Genomic DNA, 23,802 nt, shown 5'->3' with positions numbered 1-23,802 from the left:
GGCATATCGGAAAGTTAAAGCAGTGTCATAGTACCAATAATTTAGTAGCTTTCCCAATATGCTGCCAATCGGAAATAAAACCGACGACACGTCGTTTCATCCCACCACCAGGAGGTTGCAACAAATGCATGATCCGCCGCCTCGCTAGGGCAGACAAGGCATACTGAGTATGCAAACCTGGACATCGCCCACATGACCTTGCCAAGAGTTGGCAGGGATTTATTGTAGATAAACTACACCTAAACTTGATACATAATATCAAAACTAAATAATACCTACTATAAACCCACCAGTAGAGGCCCAAGTACTGAAGACAGGCCCAAGATTCCGGATAGGCCCACTTCCATGTAAAAGCCCCCGACCCATGCCAGGCCCACGATCCTTGTTGCGCTAGATCGTCCACTTTTTCCAGTCGGAATGGTGGCACTGCAACCAACGAACCACGACGGTATAGAATCACAGCCAGAACCAGTGACCAGAACACGACACGCTTGATCCTCTCCGCCGCCGCCACACACACACGTCCAAGCAACGCCGGTGAAGCATTCACTCGCAACAACCACCGTAGGATCGCCATTTGCAACAAGTTCAAAGTGCAGCCGGATCTGGAAAGTCACATCGAATTAGGAACACGTCCTCCCCCAGGCCTCCAAGATCGCGGCCAAAGGAGCGTTTGTTTGCCTAAGTCGGTGGTTGCAGATTGTTTGGCGAACGCTGAAATTACGGACTGATAACTCCACCAGCGATAGTTCGTCGTTGATCTCAGGAGGTAGCCGGAGCGCCACCGTGATTGACGATCCCCGCCTCCCCCAAGCTTCCTCGACATAGGCGGTTGCAGACTCTTCTTTGGGCTCGACGGTTGCAGATTGGGATCACACCAGCAACGATTGATCTCGTCCCGACCTGTACTCCACTGCGGACCTTCACCGAGGGACTGAAACACTAAACCTACCAATCCGACGATGACGTCTAGAAGACGTGTCGCCGGACGGAACATCAGGACACAGACGGTTCTCTCTTCTTCGAGTTCGAAAACTTCTCCTCCAAGAAATGCGGAGCAAAACAACCCTCATGTGTTTCTTAATGCAAGGGAACAAAGGCTTTTTTTGCAACAACATTAGAAGCATTTCAACAGCTAGCAGAAGTTCATATATGATGTAGGAAGAAAAAAAATATAATTTACTACGGAGGTATGTACGGCTAAGGGAGTCTAATTAGGATTTTGCAAAAGTGCTGTTATTTTGTGAACTCAGATTGAACTCATTTTCTGGTGTGGGATCAATTAATCAATGAACTTTGGAAACTTTTTCTATAATCGAGCATCGATGCATATAAGGTAGTCGATGTTAGAGCAACAATTACACTACAAAAAAAAAATTGCAATGGCCACGGCGCAATGCCGTCGCAAATGACTTTTGGCAACGGCAAAGCTTTGGTCGCCGTTGGTGGCGTCGCCAATGTTATTTGCTACGGCAAATGCACCGTCGTAAAAGTATTAGCAACGGCAAACCTTTTGCCGTCGCAAGAATCTTGCGACTAAAAAATGTCGTCGCCAATACCAATAGCAACGCCACCAACCGTTACCAGAGTTATCTTCCGTCGCCAAAAGTCATTTGCGACGGCAATTTTGCCGTCGCAAAAATGTTATTTATGAATAAAAAAAATCTTGCATGCAAACATGCATGCCAATTTTTTTTTTTTTTTTTTTTTATAAAAGCTATACAAAAAGGAATAAAGCTTATACAAAAGAGAATGTAACATTTTAATTTTTCTCATGAATGTTACAAAATGAATGAAGCTTCTATGAAAGTTTACAAGATAATTAAGCTTTACAAGGTGCTTATCTTCCTCTACTTCAACATTGAAACAGAAGCTGCTCACCAAGCTTGAATTGATGCTTCAAGGTACTACCTATATGACAATTTTACAGAGTCAAAATGTTAAATACAACCTTGAAGAAATATATGAAGCTAGCTAAGTTTAAGAATCAAAACTAACAATCTTCCATTATATAACAAAGCAGCAGCTAGCTAGAAGCTAATACTACCGAAAGCCTAAACTAGATAAACAAAAGCATAAATGTATCTATATATATTTCCAGAAGGCCAAGTGTACAATATCCAAAATGAATTACGTATGTGTTTTCTAGGTTGATGAAAGAATGGCTAATATTTATCACAACTCTCAATCGTTGAAGTGTCATCACTAGAACATATATAAGTATTCATGATGGCTCTGAATGAATAAAAATGGACATTCAAAACATAAAAGTATAAATCTGTACAAGTATTCTTGAGGGAGAGAGGGAAGAGGAGGAGGAGGACGAGAGGGGAGGGGGGGGGGGTTATTCACATCACTCACCTCTCTTTGATGACCAACTACAGACATGCTTGTTACTGATGTTGTCCCAGAGATTCCAAGTAAGAAGTGACTGATCATCACCTTTGCTTAAACTCTAGTTTAGTTGATGGATCCTGTTTAATATCTGCCAGAAAATGAATGGCATATATATGTAACTTGCGTACGTATATATATATGCATCAGTATGATCAGTAAAAGGAGGTATACCATATAGGATATTGCACATGCTTCCATTTGGTAAATATTCAAAAACTAACATTTGAAATCCACTTTCGTGGCAGTAACTTAGTATTTTAACTAAGATTCGGTGATGAATCTGCGACAAGTACATTACCTGCTACCACATAATTAAGCTCTTCCATAGTTGTTTTTGTTATGCACGGTTGTTCATTATGCAAAATGAAAAGAAACTGATCCTTAACACGATATCCAGTTTAGGCATAGAACATATATTGTTCATTAAGTAACTAGGAGCTACAAAATGTAATGCACAGAAGTATAGAGTGTAGAACACTATGATATGTCCCCACTTAGTTATACCTCTAAGCCAAATTCATGTCTAGGATATGAATTCTATGATTCAGTCAATTCATGTAGGTTCTGATATGGCATGTGCAAGCATTAATAAACATTTTAAGCATAAAATAGTTTCAGTTCCATGTATCGCTTGCCCCAATCAACCATCCAGTTGCAGTTTTGAGTAGTGGATTCAGCTCGCATTCACAAGAGCCTCAAGTACTGGGCCGTCTTTTATATATAATAACTAGACAATATACAGCTAATTAATAAGCATACCAGACTAGCATTTACAAGAACCTCTAACGGCCCTCAGAGTATCTCGCAAACAAATGACAGGATGACATGGTTATGTAGTGATTAGTCATGGCAATGAAATTATATGCAACCTGCTATGGAGAGCAAAATTATCCACTAATTGAGAAACATGTTAAGCTAAAGCTATTGGTTTGTTTGGTTTCCTTGCTAACCTACAAACAATACTTTGATCGTGTTCCAACTCCAATGAACTAAACAAACAAATCCCAGGATCCCTAACTCACAAGCCAAAATAGAAAGAAACAAAAAATCCAAAATTCTGATTTAATAAATAAAAACGCATATCCAAAACAGAAGAAATCAAAACAAACAAGGAATAGAGAATTAATTACCTTGAGGAGGTCGTTCATTGTGCATATGAAGCTGAAAACGCAAACGGAAAATTGAGAAATCCAAAATTCTCTCTCTCCCGTTCCCTTCGTGAGGACCTGGTTAGTTCAGAAAAGACCAGAACAGGTCACTTAATCGGGGATTGTAGGAGAAAGTGAAAGGGAAACCAACGAAACACCCAATTTGACATATCCAAAACCAAAAAACATAACGATTCTTCCATAAATAAGCAAAATCAAAAGTAATTTCATATACATTCAGCAAATTTTCTATACTTAATTCCTCTCAGACTACAGAAATCATACTCTTCCATTTCATAATTTGAACTAACTGAATTGAAGCCACTGATAGAAGAGAGAAGATAGTTGAGAGAGTGAATTGAACCCACCGAATTGAACCACTGATGGAAGAGAGAAGATACTGAGAGAGCGAATTGAACCCAACTTGAGAGATCGAAAGAGAAGGTCAGTACTGACTATGGCATATGAGGTTCTTCAGATGCAGAAAAGTTTTAAGGTTGAGGAGAGGGGAAGATGGAGTATGAGGTTTCATTGGGAACTCAAATCTAGGCGTGCCTAATTTTCGTCTCTTGGCTCTTTGTAGAGCTAGGTTAAGTTTGATTTCGATTTTAACACCCAAATAGTATATATGAAAAATAAGTTGAAAAGTAAATAAAGGCTACGGCAATTGTAGCGAAGCAAGAATTAGGAAAAATCTTGCTACGGCATTTTTAATGTCGTTGCAATTGAAGCATTTTTATGCTACGGCTTTCCTTTGCTGTCGCAAACTAATTTTTATTTTTGCTACGCCTTGTTTCCCGTAGCAAATCTATGACCAATGGTGACGGCATTTTTGCGCCGACGCTAACTGTGGTGGCCATTGCAATTATTTTTTGTAGTGTTACTATTTCATGGTTGCATGATTATTTTTTCCAGTTGGACATCATATATTAATTTTCTGGGCAACTACAAGCAAAACCAAACTCTTACATACTAGCCTCTTGGCATGCACTCCGTGCTTGCCAATTTGCTTTTATAAAACAAATTTTAAAATTTAAAATTTAAAGGAAATTAAACAAAAAGAAAAAAAATTTGAAGGCAACAAAATATATACCACTGACGGTTACAAACGTGGGTTTTTTTTCCTTTATTTTTTGTTTGTAATTTCTTGAAAAGAAAATACTGATTTTGTTTATTTACTATTTTAGCCTTGTAATATCATTTTTATTTTTTAAACAATTCAATCAATAAAGGGCATAATAGGAGCTTCAAAAATTTAACCATCATTCCCAACAATTTTTGTTATATAATAGATTAATTCAAAAAAATACACCTTTTTCCAAATATGAAAAACAAACGGGTGATTGATCAATTCTAAATGGTCATTATCAGGCAAGGATCCTAAGTGTAGAAGTATAGTGAAACTTTGATAAATCCTGGCATGATTGTCGCAATAAGAATGGTTTGGCTTTAATGTGTGATTGAGATTGGTGCAATTGTTGGTGACTGCAGGGATTGCTTCGACGACAGACAAGGAACGGGAGGTGAAGTAAAACTAGCTTTCCCACTGGCCTTGTTGCATACAGAATGAAGTGGTTTTCCGATTGCGGAGGTTAGGATGACATGATCCATCAAAATATTGGTGCAACCCAAGTCGGAGCAATTCAGTGTTATTGCTTGCTCGCTTGCTGAAGTTCCAGTGAAGCCACTGAAAGTTACGTCACTAACTTTCACCGCTCCAGTCTGTATAAATATGTCCATAATAAATGAAAAGAAAAACATTAGATGATATGCAATTCAATCATTTACTTGAGAAAAGCTTTATGATCAAAATGAAAGCTACGGAAACTTGTGACAACAAATTCCTTCCTTGGTACATGATGTACGTTTCCTTACAAATCAGGGTAAAATGAGTTCTTGCTCTATATATGGAATGAACATTCCCTCAATGAAAGTATGAAACTACTTGCATATACTAATACATGCATGTACCGAGTATAGTTGTTTTCAATGGCGGCCTTCTAGTTTCGGTTTTTCAATCGGATATTCATATCCATGCCATTAATTTTCTTTAGTGTACGTGGTCAATGACCATTAATAGAGATTCTTACGTAGGCAAACATACCACGTGACTGGTAGGGCTGCCCAATCAGTGAACATATAAGGAGTTGTTTTGGGTATTTAATTTAAATAAGTAAAGATAGTTTCAGAACACATTTAAAATTTTCTGAGTTTTGATTAAGTTGTCATACCGTCACGTGGTACGTTTGCCCTATGTAAGAACTTCTCATAAATGAATATGTTGTTCTGCTACTTAGAAGCTACACAAATTCCTTGCTTTGTTTTTTTTATCTTAAATGAACAATTACTATGATTAAATTGTAAAATAATAATAATAATAAAATCTTACTAATAATGGAAAAAAATTAAGTTGACATTTGACCATATCCATATTATAAATAATTATATAATTTAGATTATTTATTTTCAATTTAATTCTCACTCTATACATAAAACTTTTCCTTTCAAAAAAAAAAAAAGCTTTTACCTTAGCTTGGCAATTAGCTGCACCATCGCAGTAGTGTTGGTCAATCACAATAGGATTATTTGACTGTTTAAGGGTCATTTGTTCGAAGAAAATCGCCCTAGCATTCCCAGATCCTCCCTTTAAGAAAAACAGTGAAGAAATTATTAGAAAGAAACATAAGCAATAAGTCTACGAAATTCATAATTAATAATTTGATCGAAGTTATTACCATCCATGTTTTGATTCTTGCGCAGTTCATCGTTTTGTCACATATACAATTTTGAAAGTATACTTGTTCGACTTTATCTGGAGTAGCTGGAGCTTGTCCTAAACTACCCACACTAAGGAAAACAAATAGAGGGTTAAAATGACGAAAAAGTAATAAATGATTCTTATTGTTTTTCTAAGGGACATTACATTTTAGGATTAGGTTAGGTCAAGAGGTTCGATTCCTTCCAATATAACCAACAAAAAAGGCCGGAGGTTTAGCTACCTGAAACCATGACCCGGTCCGCATGTCACATGAGTTACGTTTACAAAAGAGGACCCTCCCTTAATTGCAATACAATCATCACCTGTCGTAATTAATTGAAATAAGTAAGTAATATTTTACATTGAGCTAGCTTATTAATTCAATAAGAGGAGGATCAGAGTAACTTCAACTTGAATTACCAGTTCCAATGGAAGAGTCTTGTATGGTTACTTGGCTTGATAAAGAGATGCCGATGCCATCAGTATTTGGGCTATTCTCCGGTGCATTCAAATGAATGTTTGAGATACGCACATCATTGCTGCTATGTATAAATATATGAGCTCTCGGACTATCACGGGAAGTAAATCCAGATAATTGAAGTTGGTCGCATTTGTGGAAGTGTAAAGCCTGCACGAAATAAAAATAATTCTTAAAACAATTCTTGAAAACTTCAAAACTAAATTCACATTGTACGTACTCATCTTAATTGCTGTATAGGTAGTCTAATTAATTGATGGAAAAGAAAATTACCGTGGGTGCTCCGCAACTCAGCTTAGTCTCTTCCTGAAATTAATTGATAAAAAAAGTCATTCAATCGTTTTTCTTAAGTAGAAATAATGATTAATGGTGAATGCATTTCATGCATATGCATATAGTATCTATACATGTTTTATCAAATATGGGTTTCTAGCAATGGTACCATTATGGGCATAGATTATGTTATAATATGGCACATCAATTTGTAATTTTGATAGATTCGGTTTCTACCAAGGAAATTATAGACTTATTACATTTATGGATTGGGTTTTTTGGTTCCACCAAATTGAACCCTTGCCATCTATAAGTCCTCCCCCTTTGATGACGAGGCCCTTCACGTTTTGGAAGCATAGCCAGCACTGTCCCATTTTGCACACGTCTGCCCATTCGCTAAGAGTGGATGGACCAACAATATTCCCATCAATCTGATCACAGGGGATCATAAGAAATTATTCATACAGTTTAATTTTGAGAAGAAATAATTACTTGAATAAAGATACCAATCGCAGACTTTGATTACCTGAATTACAACACTGCTGGATTTGCAAGGACCTACAAGTTGAAGAGGTTTGAGTACAAAGGTCTTCCCCGCAGGAATAGTTAGGGTTTGGCCAGTCGTACAAAGTGTCTTCCATGCATTCAAGAAAGCCTGTATATAAATCAGAGATGCAATTAGCATAAAAATCATCTGTTAAGGATTCCTATAAAGTAACAAAAATGTTAGTTGACTCAAAACACAAACCGTAATGTGTAAGTCGTTGATTATGTGATTGATTTAATAGACATTTTTAATTAATTAATGTGTTTAATTGTACCTAGAAAGCATAGCTAGGATGATGAGTTTAATAAAAGGTAAATTAATTATTACTTGGGTATCATCTCCTACGCCGTCGCCGGAGGCACCAAAATCAAGTACACTAAGATTACCATTTTGGCCATACCCAATGCCAAAACTAGATGAAGCAAGAATCCATAAAAGCACAACAGAGCTAAGTAGTGAAGGAAGACCCTGCATAAAGGAAAATTAAGGAGAACTGTTAATATACTTGAACTGGTGGAGAAAGGAGGTAAAAGAAGTAACACTAGTGCCAATAGCATATACCATTGTAAATGTTCTCTCAGTCTGTGCACCCACACGACCAAAATAACAAGACAATACTACAATAGACAAAATTAAGTCTTCTTAGCCTTCTTATAGTCTCGCTCGAGTTGGCGATGCATGTATTTAATCTATTTTGCTGGGATTTTCAATTAATGATGATTATATACCTAATAAGTATAGTTCTATGTATACATAATACAGTAGTTAATTAGTCTAAAATCCTTAATTAGACGTTTCTTCGGTCAAAATACATACTACAAGTCTGCATTTGTTCTTCATTTGGATTGTATCTTTTGACTACTAAAATTTTGTTTATTTTAGTAAGATAATAGCATTTTATTTTTAACTAAATTACATGTTCATTCCGCTGTCTCGATCAATTTTCCTTTATATTCCCGATATTCATTTTTTTCTAATAATTACTGTGTTTTATCAACCTAAAAGTACCGTTATTACAACGTTGCAACACACCATAAATATATTGGTTTTTCTGCTATTTAGAGAATTGCAACATCCATTGATTTTTTCGTTTATTAATTGTTACTAAGGATAAACTCGAAGGAATTGTTTACATTTTTGAAGGCGGATGTATTAGGTTAACTGGTACCTCGACATTAATCATCATAAAGAAGATACATATATGTTTCAATCTTCTGATCGCTTATTAATGTAAGGTTCATCTATGATGCACCAATATACTGATACATCATGTAAATTAGTTAGATTCAGAGCTCTTTGTATTGGTAGACTAATTTAGAACTACTTTACTTTTGTATCGAACTAATCTACTTCTCTGTATCAAGCTAAGTCTACTTGATATATTGGTACATTGATATAATTCAGAACTTTCCATTACCATAGTTATACCATTATTTTGGTGTCTAATAATGACATATTGACCAGTTAGTTAATGATGGTCATCGAATGACCTTATAAGGAATTAACCACAAAACTAACTAATGGTAGCAATTGAGGGGACAAATGCAATTTTGAATTTAATTACACACATATACTTTTACTATAAGGGTCTGTGTGTGTGTGTGTGTATATATATACATACAGGCCTTCTCTGCTAAGGATATCCTTAACTTAGCTTACGATACGGATTTTCATATTTTGACAACTTTTCGATCACATATTCACATCTTAACCGTTCAGTTTTTAGATCCTAATGTATAGATCATATCTGAAAATTTTCAGTCAAATTGATGATCGTTAAGGCATCCAAAACTGCAATTTACATGAACGAACTGAATCTGTCAAACCTGAACTGTTCGTGTAAATTGCAGTTTTGGATGCCTTAACGATCATTAATTTGGCTAAAAATTTGCATATATGATTTATACATTAGGACCTAAAAACTGAAAGGTTAAAATGTGAATATGTGATCGAAAAGTGGTCAAAATATAGAAATCCGTACCGTAAGCTAAGTTAAGGACCTCCTTTGGAAGGACTGTATATATATATATATATAGGATCTAGAGAGGACCTCCTTAAACTTGAAAAGTGAAAATGATTTTATTTTTAGCATGTAGTTTAATAATCTAAACCATTCATTCTCTAGTTACAAACACACATAGAAAACTTAAAAAAAATTAGCCAAATCGGAAATGTTTAACCATTTGATTAGCACAATGTTCGTTTTAATTTTATCTAACAAACTAAATTTGTTTACACAATTTTGAATGACATTATGGATTTGATTGATTTTTTGTAGACACAATTCTTGCATAAGAATCTAAATGATCACCATGCCAGTTGAAATCCTTGAATTATGTCATATACTATTGTAAAATAGTAAAAATCCTCAAATTCTTAAAGTAAGGAGTTCATCCTATATATATATATATATATATATATATATATATATATATATATAGGATTTTTCTCAGGTAAGGATGTCCTTAGTTTTTCTTATGGAACGGATTTACTGTTTTCACCCACTTTCCGATCACATTTTCACATCTTAACCGTTCAGTTTTTAGGTCCTAATGTATGGATCACCTCTGCAAAATTTCAGCCAATTTGGTGATCGTTAAGGCGTCCAAAACTGCAATTTACACGAACGAACCGATTCTGTCGAACTGGAACCGTTCGTTTACATTGTTGTAATTTGCAGTTTTGGATGCCTTAATGATCACCAATTTGGCTGAAATTTTGCAGAGGTGATCTATACATTAGGACCTAAAAACTGAACGGTTAAGATGTGAAAATTTGATCGGAAAGTGGGTGAAAACCGAAAATTCGTACCTAAGAAAAACTAAGGACATCCTTAGTGTAGCCGGACTGTATATATATATATATATATATATATATATATATATATATATATATATATATTTTAGTTTTATCATTATGAGATCGTGGCTAATTCCATTTTGTAATAAAGAAAATGTGTCATTACGCCCCCTACTTTGAATCTTCATTTGAAAATTATTCTATGGTCCAAGACCATAGTATATACAATTATACATGATGATCTGGATTACTGTTATTGGTTCATATGACATGTATGTATTGCTAATTAGTTTCCTTAATTTAAATCTTTTTTTTTTCACCCCATACAATGATCCGAGACCATAAAAGAGATTATTATCTTCGCTTCTATTTTCTAAGGTCATTATTCATTTAATTTTTGCATTCAGATACTTTTGATTGCCTTCATTCATAATGGTTGACCTTAAACAACCCCAACAATAAATTTGATCATACATGGAAAGTTCAGTGTTTTAATTTTTCAAATAAATGAGTACGTTGAATGTATTTAATAGTTGGTCATTTTAACTAAAATTATTGAATAGGGTATGTAGCTATACATTCATGAATTTACTTTTTTTTTTTTTTTTGAATAGAAGTTGATTGTTATTCAATAAATCAACAGCCAATTGGCCATAGCTTACAAAGCTTACATAAGCAGTCCGGCAAGAAAACCCGGTAAAACCTATCCAAGCTAAAGCAAACTAATTAAAATCAATGGGAAGCTCACATTTAAGCAAGCCTGCCCAAGCATAAGAAAGTTTCGCCTCCTACGGAAAGAAATCATTCAACTAGCCCTCACTTGCCAGTCACGCAATTGTGGTACAAGCAAGAAACTAGAAACGTCATAGACTTCACTCATAGAAACCTAATCACACTCAAACAGGCTTAAGACCCCAATCAAAGCAATTAAACAATAGCCAGCTCCTTCCCTGGCGAGTTGGAGCTGATATTTGCACCATCATTGTTACCTTCGATCATCTTTCTCATTCCTCAAAGTACGCTTATTCCTTCGTCCAACAGGACGGCCTTTTTTCTTTGGAGATGTTCCTAGCGAAATCGGAACCTCCACCAACTCACCAAGGTGAAATTCCGGAGGTATGAAAGCCAACCTAGGCATACTTAATAGAGTTGGATTGGCATACTTATTTGAAATGCAAAATATGACTTTCACAAATAAAGAAACGTTTGTTGTTTCTGTGTATCACCACTGACAGTCAAGGTTATCCAAAATACGCAGAGTCTCTTATGTTGTCAATATATCGCTACATTTCAAGGAAGAACAAAGGTCAGAGGGAGACTGGGGTTGTCGGTCTATAACCCTCCTACGCCTAAGTCAGTATCGGTGAAGATGTTGACAAGTACTGATACGGAAAAGAGAATAGAACGTTCTTACCTAATTTGGCAGTATGTGGGTTTTTTTATAGCTCTTATTGGGACCTGCTTATATGCTGTTTTCAATGTGGGAAGGTTTGCTTCCCTATTTGGGGCAACTTCCTAGCATTGACCCATCTTGGTTAATGGCCCGGAGGTGTTTAGTTGTTATCTAAGTCTTCCGGTGCCCTGCCTCCGACTTCGGCAGGTTCTCCGAGCATGTGGTGTCAGTGATTGTTTACCATTTGTACATGGTATGAACAGGTCCCCTGAGTCCACGGTCAAGAGATATCTTGGGTAGGGAGTTTAACGAAGTAAAAGCGCCGGTAGTGCATGCTCGGAGGTCTGGTGGAGGCACTCGGTCGAGGCACCTAGTCCCCAAGTCCCCTAAGTTTCCAGACAAGGTAGCTCTTGACCAGATATCGGCGATATGTTGTGCCCTGTTGGCATTCTCGGAAGGATTATGCCTGGAAGTGTGTTGGGTATTGCTGCAAACGTGAACCGAGATGACGGTTTGCTTCCTTTAGTAAATGCAGACCATGCCAAGACAAGTGGCGTAATCTGGTGTATCATGCCTTTTGGATTTAGCAGTGAGGATTGCTCGGGTTTTCCCTATATAAATGGGTTTTAGGAGAGAAAAAACACTCTTTTTCTCTCACTTTCTTCTAAAACTCCATTGTTTCTTTGTGAGTGCACTATGAGGATATTTCAAGTTTTTGTTTGGGTGTGTTTCAGTGAGCTAGGTCTGTCAAAATTTCATCTGGGAGTACGCCGTTTGCAACGGCTGGTCCTTCGAATAATCTTCCGATTCAAAATTTTTTTTGAATTTTTGGGTTTCATGTTTATGAATGTGTGTGATATGGGGGTATAGGTTTGCCATGTTTGGTCTTACGATGAGTTTTGGTTTGGGTTTTTCGGTATGGTTTAATCGGAAAAGTTGGGGTTCTTTTGGCTCCAGGGATAGAAGGGTTTCTGGGTTTGAAATTCTTTGGTCGAGATGCGCTAATAGCGCCAGTCATATGGTCTCGGGTCTAGTTGCTAACTTTGGAGTAGTTTTGTGACTTTTGTCATGGAAAATCGAGTTAGTGCCGTCAGTCGATCCGAGACCATAGGATTACCTAGTACTGCTGAAGGGGATCACGATAGTGCGAGTGACGAGGTCAACCAAGTCCATTACAGCGACATGTCGATCCCCCAAATTAGGACGGACTCATAAATAGACTCGGATAATTCTGTGCTGCGGGAGGTAGAGGAATTTAACTTTGATCAGCTTAATGAAGCTAAGTCGGCTGCTGTCGATGATACCACGGCCGCTGCACCCTTTATGGAGCCTATGAACCATATTCTTGTTGGCCCCCAGGGTAAGTGAGTGAAGGTTGATCATGCTAGAGCACAATATGACGGTTAGTCAGGTGAATGAGTTCCGCCGTGAATGGGAGATACCCTCCGAGGTATTGTTGTATCGCTAGTAACCCGAAACACGGGTGGGTGGCGATACACAGAAACCAGTTCCTTCACGGGTTGTCGCTCCCTCTATGCGAGTCTGTTCAATACATGTTGACATGCTTAAACCTCACCTTAAGAAGGTTGTCTTTGAATTCATGGCAACAACTGCTAGGCATGTTGGCGCCCTGGACACTAGCGCTAGCCAGCCTTGATACTCCAACATATAATGAAATTATGGCATGCTATCGCCTGGATTACTCAAAGAAGGGCCAGAGCAGCGGGTGCATTGTGCTATCGCCTCATAGCTATGGTCCAATTATGGATGATTTGCTGACGTCTCATATCCCATTGTAACGTAGCAAGGTGCGTCTCACAGGTGGCGAGTGGCAGCACTGGGAGCGGTCTCATGTTGTCCCGGGTTCCTTTCAAGCAATCGATACCCAGAAGTTCAAATTGTCGGGGTTGGAACACAAACGCATATGCAGGGTGCTAAGTGTATTCTCGGTTCCTTTTGATAGGAGCTCATACCAGCTCAGCCGGTTTGCCGTTCTAGTTAAGTTAAAGATATCGCTGATGCCAGGTATGAAGCTTTGCTTGTTGTTTTGCTCTTTACTTCTCTTTTTGTTGGTTTTTTATTTTTTTTCTGTTACATCTGTTACCACATAAGGTAGAATGGAGGTGACATCCAAAAATATGGTTCGCCTAGCATTACTATTTTCTCTTGAATAATGCTAGGTATCACCTGCATCGCACCTTACATGGCAGCTAATGTGGCACAATTATGTCATTTAGTGAAATTGCTTGAGATTTGTGCTACATCAGCCACCAAATAAGATGGGATGGAGGTGGTATCCAAAAAGAATGTTCACCTAGCATTACTCTTTTCTCTATGATGTGGGTTGAATAATCAATAAATTTTAAAAAATTTCTCCATATAGATCGATGCACATACATAGTTCGATATTAGAATAACAATTGTACTATTGTATGGCGACATAATTAGTTTTCTAGTTGGGCATAGTATATTAATTGGCTTTCCACCTATAAGAAAAACTGTACACTTTGATTAAACTTAAAAAAGATACACTTCCTGCTATCCCATGGAGGATTAAGGCTCTAGTTCAAGATATCAACAGGCTTGCTGCTTAATTTCATTCTGTTGTGTTTCGACACATCTACCGAGAAACTAATTTTGTGGCAGATAGGCTTGTTGATTTGGCTCACAATGCCCCTAGTTCTTCTGTTTGGTTTTTCTGCCTTCCCCTGTTTGTGTCTCCAGCGTTCCATTTGGATCAGTTGGGCAGGGGCGTTCCGAGAGGTTTCGTGTTGTAGTTTGGTTCATGTTGTTCTTTCTGCATCAAAAAAAAAAAAATACACTTCTTTTTCAGGTATTAATAACAAATTGTTGATTAATCAATTTTAAATTGAACAACTACTAGGCAATGATTCTCAAATGTAGTAGTGCTTCGCATTCAGAATAAAAGAATATCTAACTGCAGTCAAACATAACATAACCAACTCCACCTAGTCAGATGAAAATCTCATTCTCAACAAAATCTGCTACACAATTAAAATCTCACTCCAAGCGATCATACGCTTCACTAATATCTAATTTCATGGCAAAGATTCCATCCCCAAAATGCCGATTAATGTGCATTTGGTGGGCAACCTATTAAGCGCCCAGGAATAAAGGCACTCTGTAATAGAGAGACAGCATAACCCAATATATGTTAGGAAATTCGGGTCACCTTCCGAATTCCCTAGTCCAAGACCGAAACCGAATGAAGACAGTAATCACAAACTATGCAAGCAAACACAAGATTGTTGACGAGGTTCGGTCAAACAGTTGACCTACGTCCCCGGGTGATGATGATGGTGGATCCACTAAATGAGAAGAAGATTACAAACCTTTTGAAGAACGTTTTTGGTTCTTCCACTCAAATAACCTCTCTCCTCACAACCCAAATTCTCAATAGAGAATTCCCAAATACACCCGATCTCTCAAAGCTTGCAACTCTCTAAAATCTCTCAAATTATCAGAACTCTCAATTGATCCGCACACGGATCTCTCTAAACGATGTCACAATGGCACCCTCCAGAATGAGTCCACTATGTCAAAAAATGCTTTATACCATACCCCTCAGACGACAGAAGACGTTTTTTCTGTTGTCTGATTTTTTTGAACGTCTTCAGACAACAGATTTAACTATTTATGTCGTCTAAATGGTATCAAAATCAACACCAATTCAACTTTTTCAAGTTTGTTATAATTTAGAAAATTCAGACAACAGATTCTGTTGTCTGAGTAAATGGAAAAATTATTTATCCTTATCTGGACAAAAAAATATTTTTGATTGAACTAAAACTTAATGTGAACTAAATGCCTATACCCCGAGTTTTCTCAACACTCAGTCAAAAAAACATAAACCTTCTTTCCTTCTCCCTGAGCTAGACCCCGAGCAACTTCAGCTCCCCTTTTGGTTCTTCTCCCCTAATCAGAGACATTCTTTCCCTTTCCCAATTATGGTTATTCTCTCCCTGATCTAGGTTTTCTACACAGAAGAGTCTCATCAACCTCTCCCCGATCTAGGTCAAGAAGACACTGTTGATGGAGTTCTTCGATTTCACGGTAAGTCTTATTCTTCGTCTTAGGGTTTCGACCTTGATTTGTGTTGGGTTTTAGTGCTTCCTTGGGATATTGATTTGGGGTTTTAGGGTTTCTTTGGGATATCGAATTGGTAACGATTTAGAGATGGGGTGATTGAAATAGAATTGGGTTTTATTCTAGTTTATGGATTTGGGGATGGTTTATGGTTCATTTCGATTTGGGATGGTTTATGGTTATTCAGAATCTAAGGCTCTGATTCCTCTCCAATAGTGCTCCTCCCTCTCAATCTTCAACCTCCATGACTCTATATCTGATGCCTAAGATTCAGTTCCTCGTTTTTTCTATTGGGTCTATGAAATCTATGTTTGGGTTTATTGATTGGATGTTTGGGTATATGAAATATATGTTTGGGTTTTCTGAAATTTTCTCTTCTTTCTCTCTCTCTCTCTCCATTTTTGATCTAACCCATCTCCGGTCCATTTCACAGAACGCAGCAACCTGCAAGGCTGTAACCAACAACCCATCTCCTGCATGTCTCCAAGCTCCGCCTCCAGCCTTTCAAGCCCCAGCGGCCACCACCGAACTCAGGGTTGGAGACTTGGAGCACTCCCGAGTCCCGAACACGGAACACAACGAGCAAGGCTGTAACCAGCAACCAGCATATCGTTTGATTCAGTGGTAAGTCTCCGACGGGATTTAATATCTAGTCTTGATAGTTGTTCGGATTGTGAAGATTCACCAATTATCATTTATTAGTTTTGTTTCATGACATAACTTGCCGAAGCCCTGGCTACCTCCTTCCTCTTTTTTCTGCAATTTTTCTTTTGTTTTGAGATGTTAGGGCTTTTTCTGCTAAGATATATGTGTTTCTGTCTTCTGTGAAATTGGAAAGGATTTCAGACAAATCAATTAGTTCTGTTTTAGTTTCTATTGATAATATTTGTGGATACCCAATTCAATAATCATGAAAAGTTTCAAGCTTTTGTGAGACCGGTATGATGGTTTTGATATTACGGTTTGTGTTTTGAATTGGAGTTTGAGGAGGTTGGAATGGAAAAGGCATACCAAAAGAAAGTGATTGAGAAAATTATAGCAGAAAGGAACTGTTTGATTGTCATGGCTACTGGAAGTGGCAAGTCTTTGTGGCAGGTACGTTGTACTGATTTGCGGGTTTGAGATGAATTTAGATAAGGCTGATGAAACTTTGACTTTTTTTATTCTAATGGGTCATTGAATTTGTAGCTAAATTTGCATATGGAAATGAAAAGTTGAGATTTTTGTTCTAATGGGTTACTGAATGTGTAGCTGAACTTGCATATGGAAATGAAAAGTTGAGATTTTTATTCTGATGGTAATTGAATTTGTTGGGTTGCAGTGAGGCAGATGTGTATCTTTTCGATGGTTGCATTACACCGTGGAAAGTCCCAAATGGGAAAGACCTCCTTTTTGTGAGACCTGATGCTGTGTTTGATGGGAAGAAACTGATCAGGTTGTTTCAGATTTGTGTGTGCCTTTTCTTTTCTACTTGGTTTTGAATTTTTAGAAATAATTTGGGTTCTTTTTGGTTTCAATTTTGAGTCTTGAGTGGCAATGAGCTTGAATCTAAAGGTACCTGTTGGGTTTCATCAAATACTAACTATATCTCTCTTCGGATAGTGGAGGAGTTCCACATTGTTTCCCACAGTTTGGACCCATCCCTATGCAGCCCAACGTAAAAGCAACTTTTAGATTCTTTTATTTTTCCTTTCTTCATTTTAAATGAAAAAAAAAAAAAGAACAAATGTGAAGCATTAGTGTGCAGCAGCTCTGTAGGTATAATAATGTGGCCATATGTTTTAACAAACAGTGAAAATACTCTTCTTTAGTAACTCAATATTCAATTATATTTCTAGCTTGTATATTCGTCGGTCATAACTATGAATGACTAATGGGATCAATAATAACATGTTTGCTTCCACGGGGTGGAGCAGGGCAGATCCTATTTTCCTAGGGGTCATGGATCTGATCAAGGGTCTTTCTGGAACAGACTAAAATATAAACACAAGAACTTAGCGTGCAGCAGCTCTGTAGGAGAATGTCCCAAGACATACTGGGGAACTATAGTAAATAATAGGTTGAGAATGATGTGGTAACTTTTGAGCATTGTTCTTAAATTAATGTGGCAACTTCTGCTTATGTTATGCTCATTATCTATTTCCTTTAAGCTTCATAGTTAGCACCATCATGAGCGTCATTCACTTCATATAGTTCCTGGCACATCACGTAAAGCTTTCTCTATGCTTGTTTTTCTTTTTGTTATCTTCTGGCAAGTTAAGTATCTTATGTATTTCAATTATAGCATTTCAGAAACTCTCTGAACCTTATGTCCATATGAGGTACAAACGCTTGAATATGTGACTCAAAGATCATCAAAGAAAAAATTCCTTGCAAAAGGCCATTTTTCTTGTAGTGTAAAGGTAAAATTGATTTGTTGTTGATTATGGTTTAATTGTTTGAGTTCGGATTTGAATTGGGTATGTGAGATTATGATTGATTAGTGTGGTTTTGTGGGGTTGTGCTACTTTTTCTTGTGCAGGAATTTGATGGGGTATATGGACCAGTATGGCACTGCATTGTAGGAACAAATTTTGGGTCTTTTGTGACACACTCAGTAAGTGGCTTTATGTATTTCTCAATGGATCAAAAGTTGTACATCCTCTTGTTTAAGACCACAGTACAAAGAGCAGACTGAAAGTTTTTCAATCATTTTTAGCATAGGAAGAAGAAGTTCTGGAAAAGCTTTAAAAATAAGTTGTAATTCTTTCTGGCTTGTACAGTGTTTAATGCAGCAGGAAAAAGCTGAAAACTTGATCCTTTGTAACTGTGTAAAAGACATTTACTTGGTTGGTTGAAGTTGTGGGGCTTGGTAAATGTCTGATTCAGAAATCCTTTCTGCTAGTTCTGTAAGCCCATATGCATCTGTCACTTCTCATTACATATAATATAATCCTTATAAGTCTTTTTTTTTGCTTTTCTGTGACTTTTTTCTTTCTTTTGGCTTGATCAATATTTATTGCCCTCTGGCCTTGTTTGGCTTTAAGCTTTAGTATTCATAGGATGATGGGATCAATTCACCTCAGAAGAGAATGAGAATGCTCAGTAAATGAGATAATATGAAAGACTTGAAGTGCAGGTATTATGTGATGTTCCGGCTTGAAGTGCAGGTATTATGTGATGTTCCTTTCTTGGTTATCTTTTTGATATATGAAAGACTGTTGTCACCCCCAAACCTAATGGCTTGATGTGTTATTCTTGAACTAGTTTCTCAATGAATTTTGTTCCAGGGGTTGGCTGTTGTTGCAATATTGAGGCACTTTAGATACCCTTGCAGGTAAATCATGTTCTGAACTAATGTTAGTTTCTGTCCAACTAATATTACTTATTGCTTGCTTTAATTTTCTTCCGAGTGTTGAAGTTATTTTAGCATTTCTTTTGTTTCATTTCTATACATAGTGTTCCATATTGTTAATGATGGTAGTGAGTAATTATATAGCCTTGCAGGTAATGTGGTATTTTTATCAAGCTGATTGTCTGGTCTGTTATTATAGGTTCATTTAGCACCTGGAAGCAAATTTAATTTTCAAAAATATATCAAAAGATCATTAGAAGATGACTTTAAAGTCTGCGCAGACTTAGAAGTTCCTTCAGATGATGGCAAAAAGAAGAAAGCCATAACATCAATCGGAATATTAACAGCAGCACTTCTGCTTCTGCTTTTGGTTGCAGGTATTATGTAGAGTAAGGGCTACATAGGAGGAAAGATCGCTGCAGATAAAGGTTTGAAGCATGTTAAAGTCTAGTGTGGTCAAAGTCGTAACTAGTATCTTTTATCTCCTAAGATTCAAGCTTTGCCTTGTCCACAATGTCTAAATAGTTCAACTGTTGTCTTTATGAACAAGAGATAAGCTTAATACTTTATCTTAATTGACATGGAAGCAGAGCTCAGAGAAATGGATTTGCAGACATGATTTTTTACTTTAAAACAGATATTGAAATGGTTGTAACTATGAATTGTATTTTGGATGATGTTGATGCAATGAAACGTAGGCATCATTTTGAATGCTGATTTTAGTCCAATTTTATGGTTTTGATGATTATAAATGAATGATGTTGAAATGGTTGAAAGGCAACATATGTATATATATGCAGGTTTCACAATTTATGTTGTATCAAGAAAATAGAAACAACATAAACAAATGATCATCTGTTGTTTCTACCACGTTCAAACAATAGAAAAGTAGAGTGCAACGAGCTCTCAGACAACAGAACTAGGTGGTTGATATGTTGTTTTTACCTACTTCAAACAACAGAAAAGTGGAGTTCAAAGAGCTCTCAGACAACAGAAGTAGGTGGTTCATATGTTGTTTCTACCTACTTCAAACAACATAAAAGTATATTTCTAATCATTCTCAAACAACAGAACATAACTAAAACAATGGTTTAAAGTCCAAACAAACAACAGAAAAATGAGATTGAATACTAATTCAAACAACAGAAATTTGGGTAAGACTATACTCCAAGTGACATTCAAACAACATAAAAAAACTAAAACTGTAGTTAGAAATCAAATCTAACCACAAGAATCACAATTATCTGTAGTCCAAAGAAATCTCAAACAACATAACTCACGATATAAATGTTGTTACATACGAAATCAGTCGACATATAACTGTCATTGTTCTTCAAATCAGACGACAGAAACAACATAAATATGTAGTGGTATGGTGTTTCAGACGACAGAAAGACCCCGATTCTTCAATATTAGGTACTTCAGACGACAGTACCTTAAACTGAATCTGTCGTCTGAGTGCATTATCAACGACAGAGAATATCTGTCGTCTGAGTGGCTAAGAGACGGCAGCCACCTAGACGACAGATTTTTACTTCATCAGACGACAGATATGGTCTGTCGTCTGAAGACTTTTTTGGCATAGTGGTCTCTTTCAACCCACAATATGAGAATCTCCAAACCTTCACATCTTCTCTAAATGGTGTCTTCCAATCTTTGAAAGCACACACCAAACCAATAACCCTGAATGACTATTTATAGGCTCACGATTAGTCCAACCCCCAATAGGATCTTCAATCCTAAACCTTTACTTCTAAGGAAAAACTCCATAAATCCTAGATACACTAGAATTGCTTACCCAAAGCCTTTAGAAGTAAAGAATCCAAAACAGACAAGGAATTAGATATTGAGCCGCAATCCTAACAATTTCCACCTCGGCTCAAAATCTCTTAACTTTCACTGAACGCAAGCTTCCTTGGGTCTTCTCAACGAACCACGATCACCACCACACCTCAGTGCGCCTCTTGCGCTCAATAGCCAAAGTAGTTTGCCAAGTTTCACAACCACTCCAACTTGACCCTTGGATAACAATTCTTTTCCCCAAACATGCACCGTGCAGCCACTTGCATGAAATCCAAGGCTTCACCAAAGTTGCCAAACCTAATAGGAGCGATCTTTAATGGTTTGCACAACTTATCTTGAGCAACATCCCCCTGAAACAATTCTCTCACCATAAACTCCATGGAAATCTTCTCTTGACGCATCACTCTTAGAACACCAAGTTTGCTTCTCAACTTCCTCATTAACTCTACTTTCCAAAATGGGTGACACTCTGATTGTGGAATATGCATGAGCTAGCATATCTCCATCACAAACTTGTGTTAGGATCCTTATGGGTCTGCCTCCCCTTAAGGACTGCTGCAATTTTTGTTGCTCTTGAAATTTCATCTCATAAGCAAATTTCGTTCCTCCACATTTACTATTGCTCATCTTCCCCGAATGCCTATAGGAACCAAGATTGCCAATCTTTCCACCTTGAACCAAACTTTTTAGTGGAATAGTTAGTTCCACCTCGAACAAAGCTCCTTTCTCAATGATAGAGACCCTTCACATTCTTAACTTTTATCAGAACGAGTGCTCCATTCAACACTTCAAAAGTTCCACCTTAACCCACAATCATCTTGTGGTCTTCAAAATCCAAAGTCCCAAGAAATATCAGATTTCTCTCGAAACTAGAAACATGGCGACATTCACTAAAGTCCTTTGATCCATCATGCACCTCAATTTTGATTGTTCTAACACTAGCGACTTCGTAGGTTTTATGCACAAACCCACTTCACTAAACCTTCCTACACAGGCCCGTAGGAAGAAAAAATAAATCTGTATGTGTTCGAAACAACCCATATCTCAGATCCACTCAGCTTGTGGCTTCTCTGAACATGATGTGATCACGATTGCATCTCCATAATCTTCTTCGAAATCTTCACTAGCCATGCCTATAGTAGTTCCTCAATTTTCCTTAGCCTTCAACTTTCCACATTAATATCTGATATGCTCGAAACTCATACAACAATAGCACTCCACGTCTTGTCTCTATCTTGATTTCCAAATTTCTCCAACGTCTTCATGGTCGCTCTTGAACCTGGCTCTGATACCACTTGTTAGGAAATTCGGGTCACCTTCCGAATTCCCTAGCCCAAGACCGAAACCGAATGAAGACAGTAATCAAAAACTATGCAAGCAAACACAAGATTGTTGACAAGGTTCGGTCAAACAGTTGACCTACGTCCCCGGGTGATGATGATGGTGGATCCACTAAATGAGAAGAAGATTACAAACCTTTTAAAGAACGTTTTTGGTTCTTCCACTCAAATAACCTCTCTCCTCACAACCCAAATTCTCAATAGAGAATTCCCAAATACACCCGATCTCTCAAAGCTTGCAACTCTCTAAAATCTCTCAAATTATCAGAACTCTCAATTGATCCACACACGGATCTCTCTAAACGATGTCACAATGGCACCCTCCAGAATGAGTCTCTTTCAACCCACAATATGAGAATCTCCAAACCTTCACATCTTCTCTAAATGGTGTCTTCCAATCTTCGAAAGCACACACCAAACCAATAACCCTGAATGACTATTTATAGGCTCACGATTAGTCCAACTCCCAATAGGATCTTCAATCCTAAACCTTTACTTCTAAGGAAAAACTCCATAAATCCTAGATACACTAGAATTGCTTACCCAAAGCCTTTAGAAGTAAAGAATCCAAAACAGACAAGGAATTAGATATTGAGCCGCAATCCTAACAATATATGCTTCAACCTGTTAGCAATCACTTTAGAACAAATTTTATAAATCACATTGCACAGAGCTGTAGGCCTGAGTTGAGTCATATCCTCAGAATTCTCAACCTTTTATCACATTCCTTTGCTTCCTGCTGGTTAGAAGCACACCTGCGAAACAAGGCAGTGTTCTATCCCTATCACGTAACCAATCAGTCTTTCCTCTCGATCTGCTTCCAATAAAGATCTTCCAAGTTTGTAATTCATGATACCTGGCAATCAATTAATTTTTTCATTAACCTGCATGGCATCAAAAGGAGCCTGAAGAGGAAATTCCAGGCATGCTTGCACTGCACGCATCTCCTCTAGTCAATACTGGAAGACATTACGCTGCCAGCGTTGCAACAACGTACTAGTAGAGCTTATACACACACAAACCTGCAGAATGGGATGATCCCTCAAAGGCAGCGCCCAACCTTAATGTACTATTACAACATTATCTTAATGTCTAGGCCACATCTCTTCAAACCGAATGCCCCTACATACTCTTAACCTCGGAATTAAAAGGGTGCTTCACAATTCAATTAGCAAAGGAATATGGTTTGAGCTCCCAGGCTTGAGGTGTTGAACTCGAGAATGGGGAAATAAGTCGCGCAAAGTAGGGGACCATAATGCCCTATCCAATCTCTCCTTTGTTTGAGAATCCCATCCCCACCATGTAAAAGGACTACCAACAAATCCCAAATCCAATAGGGAACAATCATTCACCTACCCTGAAGTCATTCATTTGACAAATTCTCCTTCTCAGAAGCATGGAGGATCTCGTTGAAATCCCTAGCAA

At 37.5% G+C, this 23,802-nt stretch overlaps 1 protein-coding gene and 2 long non-coding RNA genes across 10 annotated transcripts; 1 reads left to right on the top strand and 2 right to left on the bottom strand.

Moving 5' to 3' along the window:
- Window positions 1–1,657: 1,657 nt before the first annotated feature.
- LOC133711280 (uncharacterized) lies at window positions 1,658–4,145 on the bottom strand. Its single transcript, XR_009847065.1, has 4 exons — window positions 3,914–4,145; window positions 3,528–3,623; window positions 2,362–2,485; window positions 1,658–1,911 (listed from the first exon to the last, which is right to left on the bottom strand). It is a non-coding gene; the product is annotated as an uncharacterized LOC133711280 (long non-coding RNA).
- An 849-nt stretch (window positions 4,146–4,994) lies between these two features.
- On the bottom strand, window positions 4,995–8,165 carry LOC133711697 (probable polygalacturonase At3g15720). Its single transcript, XM_062137800.1, has 10 exons — window positions 8,142–8,165; window positions 7,929–8,069; window positions 7,581–7,709; window positions 7,315–7,485; window positions 7,055–7,087; window positions 6,724–6,931; window positions 6,545–6,626; window positions 6,281–6,392; window positions 6,073–6,189; window positions 4,995–5,267 (listed from the first exon to the last, which is right to left on the bottom strand). Exons 1-10 carry the CDS (start codon window positions 8,163–8,165, stop codon window positions 4,995–4,997), a joined length of 1,290 nt encoding a protein of 429 aa, XP_061993784.1.
- Window positions 8,166–16,900: 8,735 nt separating this feature from the next.
- On the top strand, window positions 16,901–19,962 carry LOC133712135 (uncharacterized). 8 transcript variants are annotated; one of them, XR_009847188.1, is made up of 4 exons: window positions 16,901–16,995; window positions 17,222–19,049; window positions 19,170–19,216; window positions 19,612–19,962. It is a non-coding gene; the product is annotated as an uncharacterized LOC133712135 (long non-coding RNA). The 8 variants fall into 8 exon arrangements; XR_009847190.1 differs by having other exon boundaries at window positions 19,147–19,216; XR_009847184.1 differs by having other exon boundaries at window positions 17,222–17,335; window positions 18,193–19,962.
- The last annotated feature ends 3,840 nt before the right edge of the window (window positions 19,963–23,802 follow it).

This window comes from Rosa rugosa, chromosome 5, assembly GCF_958449725.1.
Source record: "Rosa rugosa chromosome 5, drRosRugo1.1, whole genome shotgun sequence".
Lineage (NCBI taxonomy): Eukaryota > Viridiplantae > Streptophyta > Magnoliopsida > Rosales > Rosaceae > Rosa > Rosa rugosa.
This window is presented reverse-complemented; position numbering and strand designations above follow the sequence as displayed.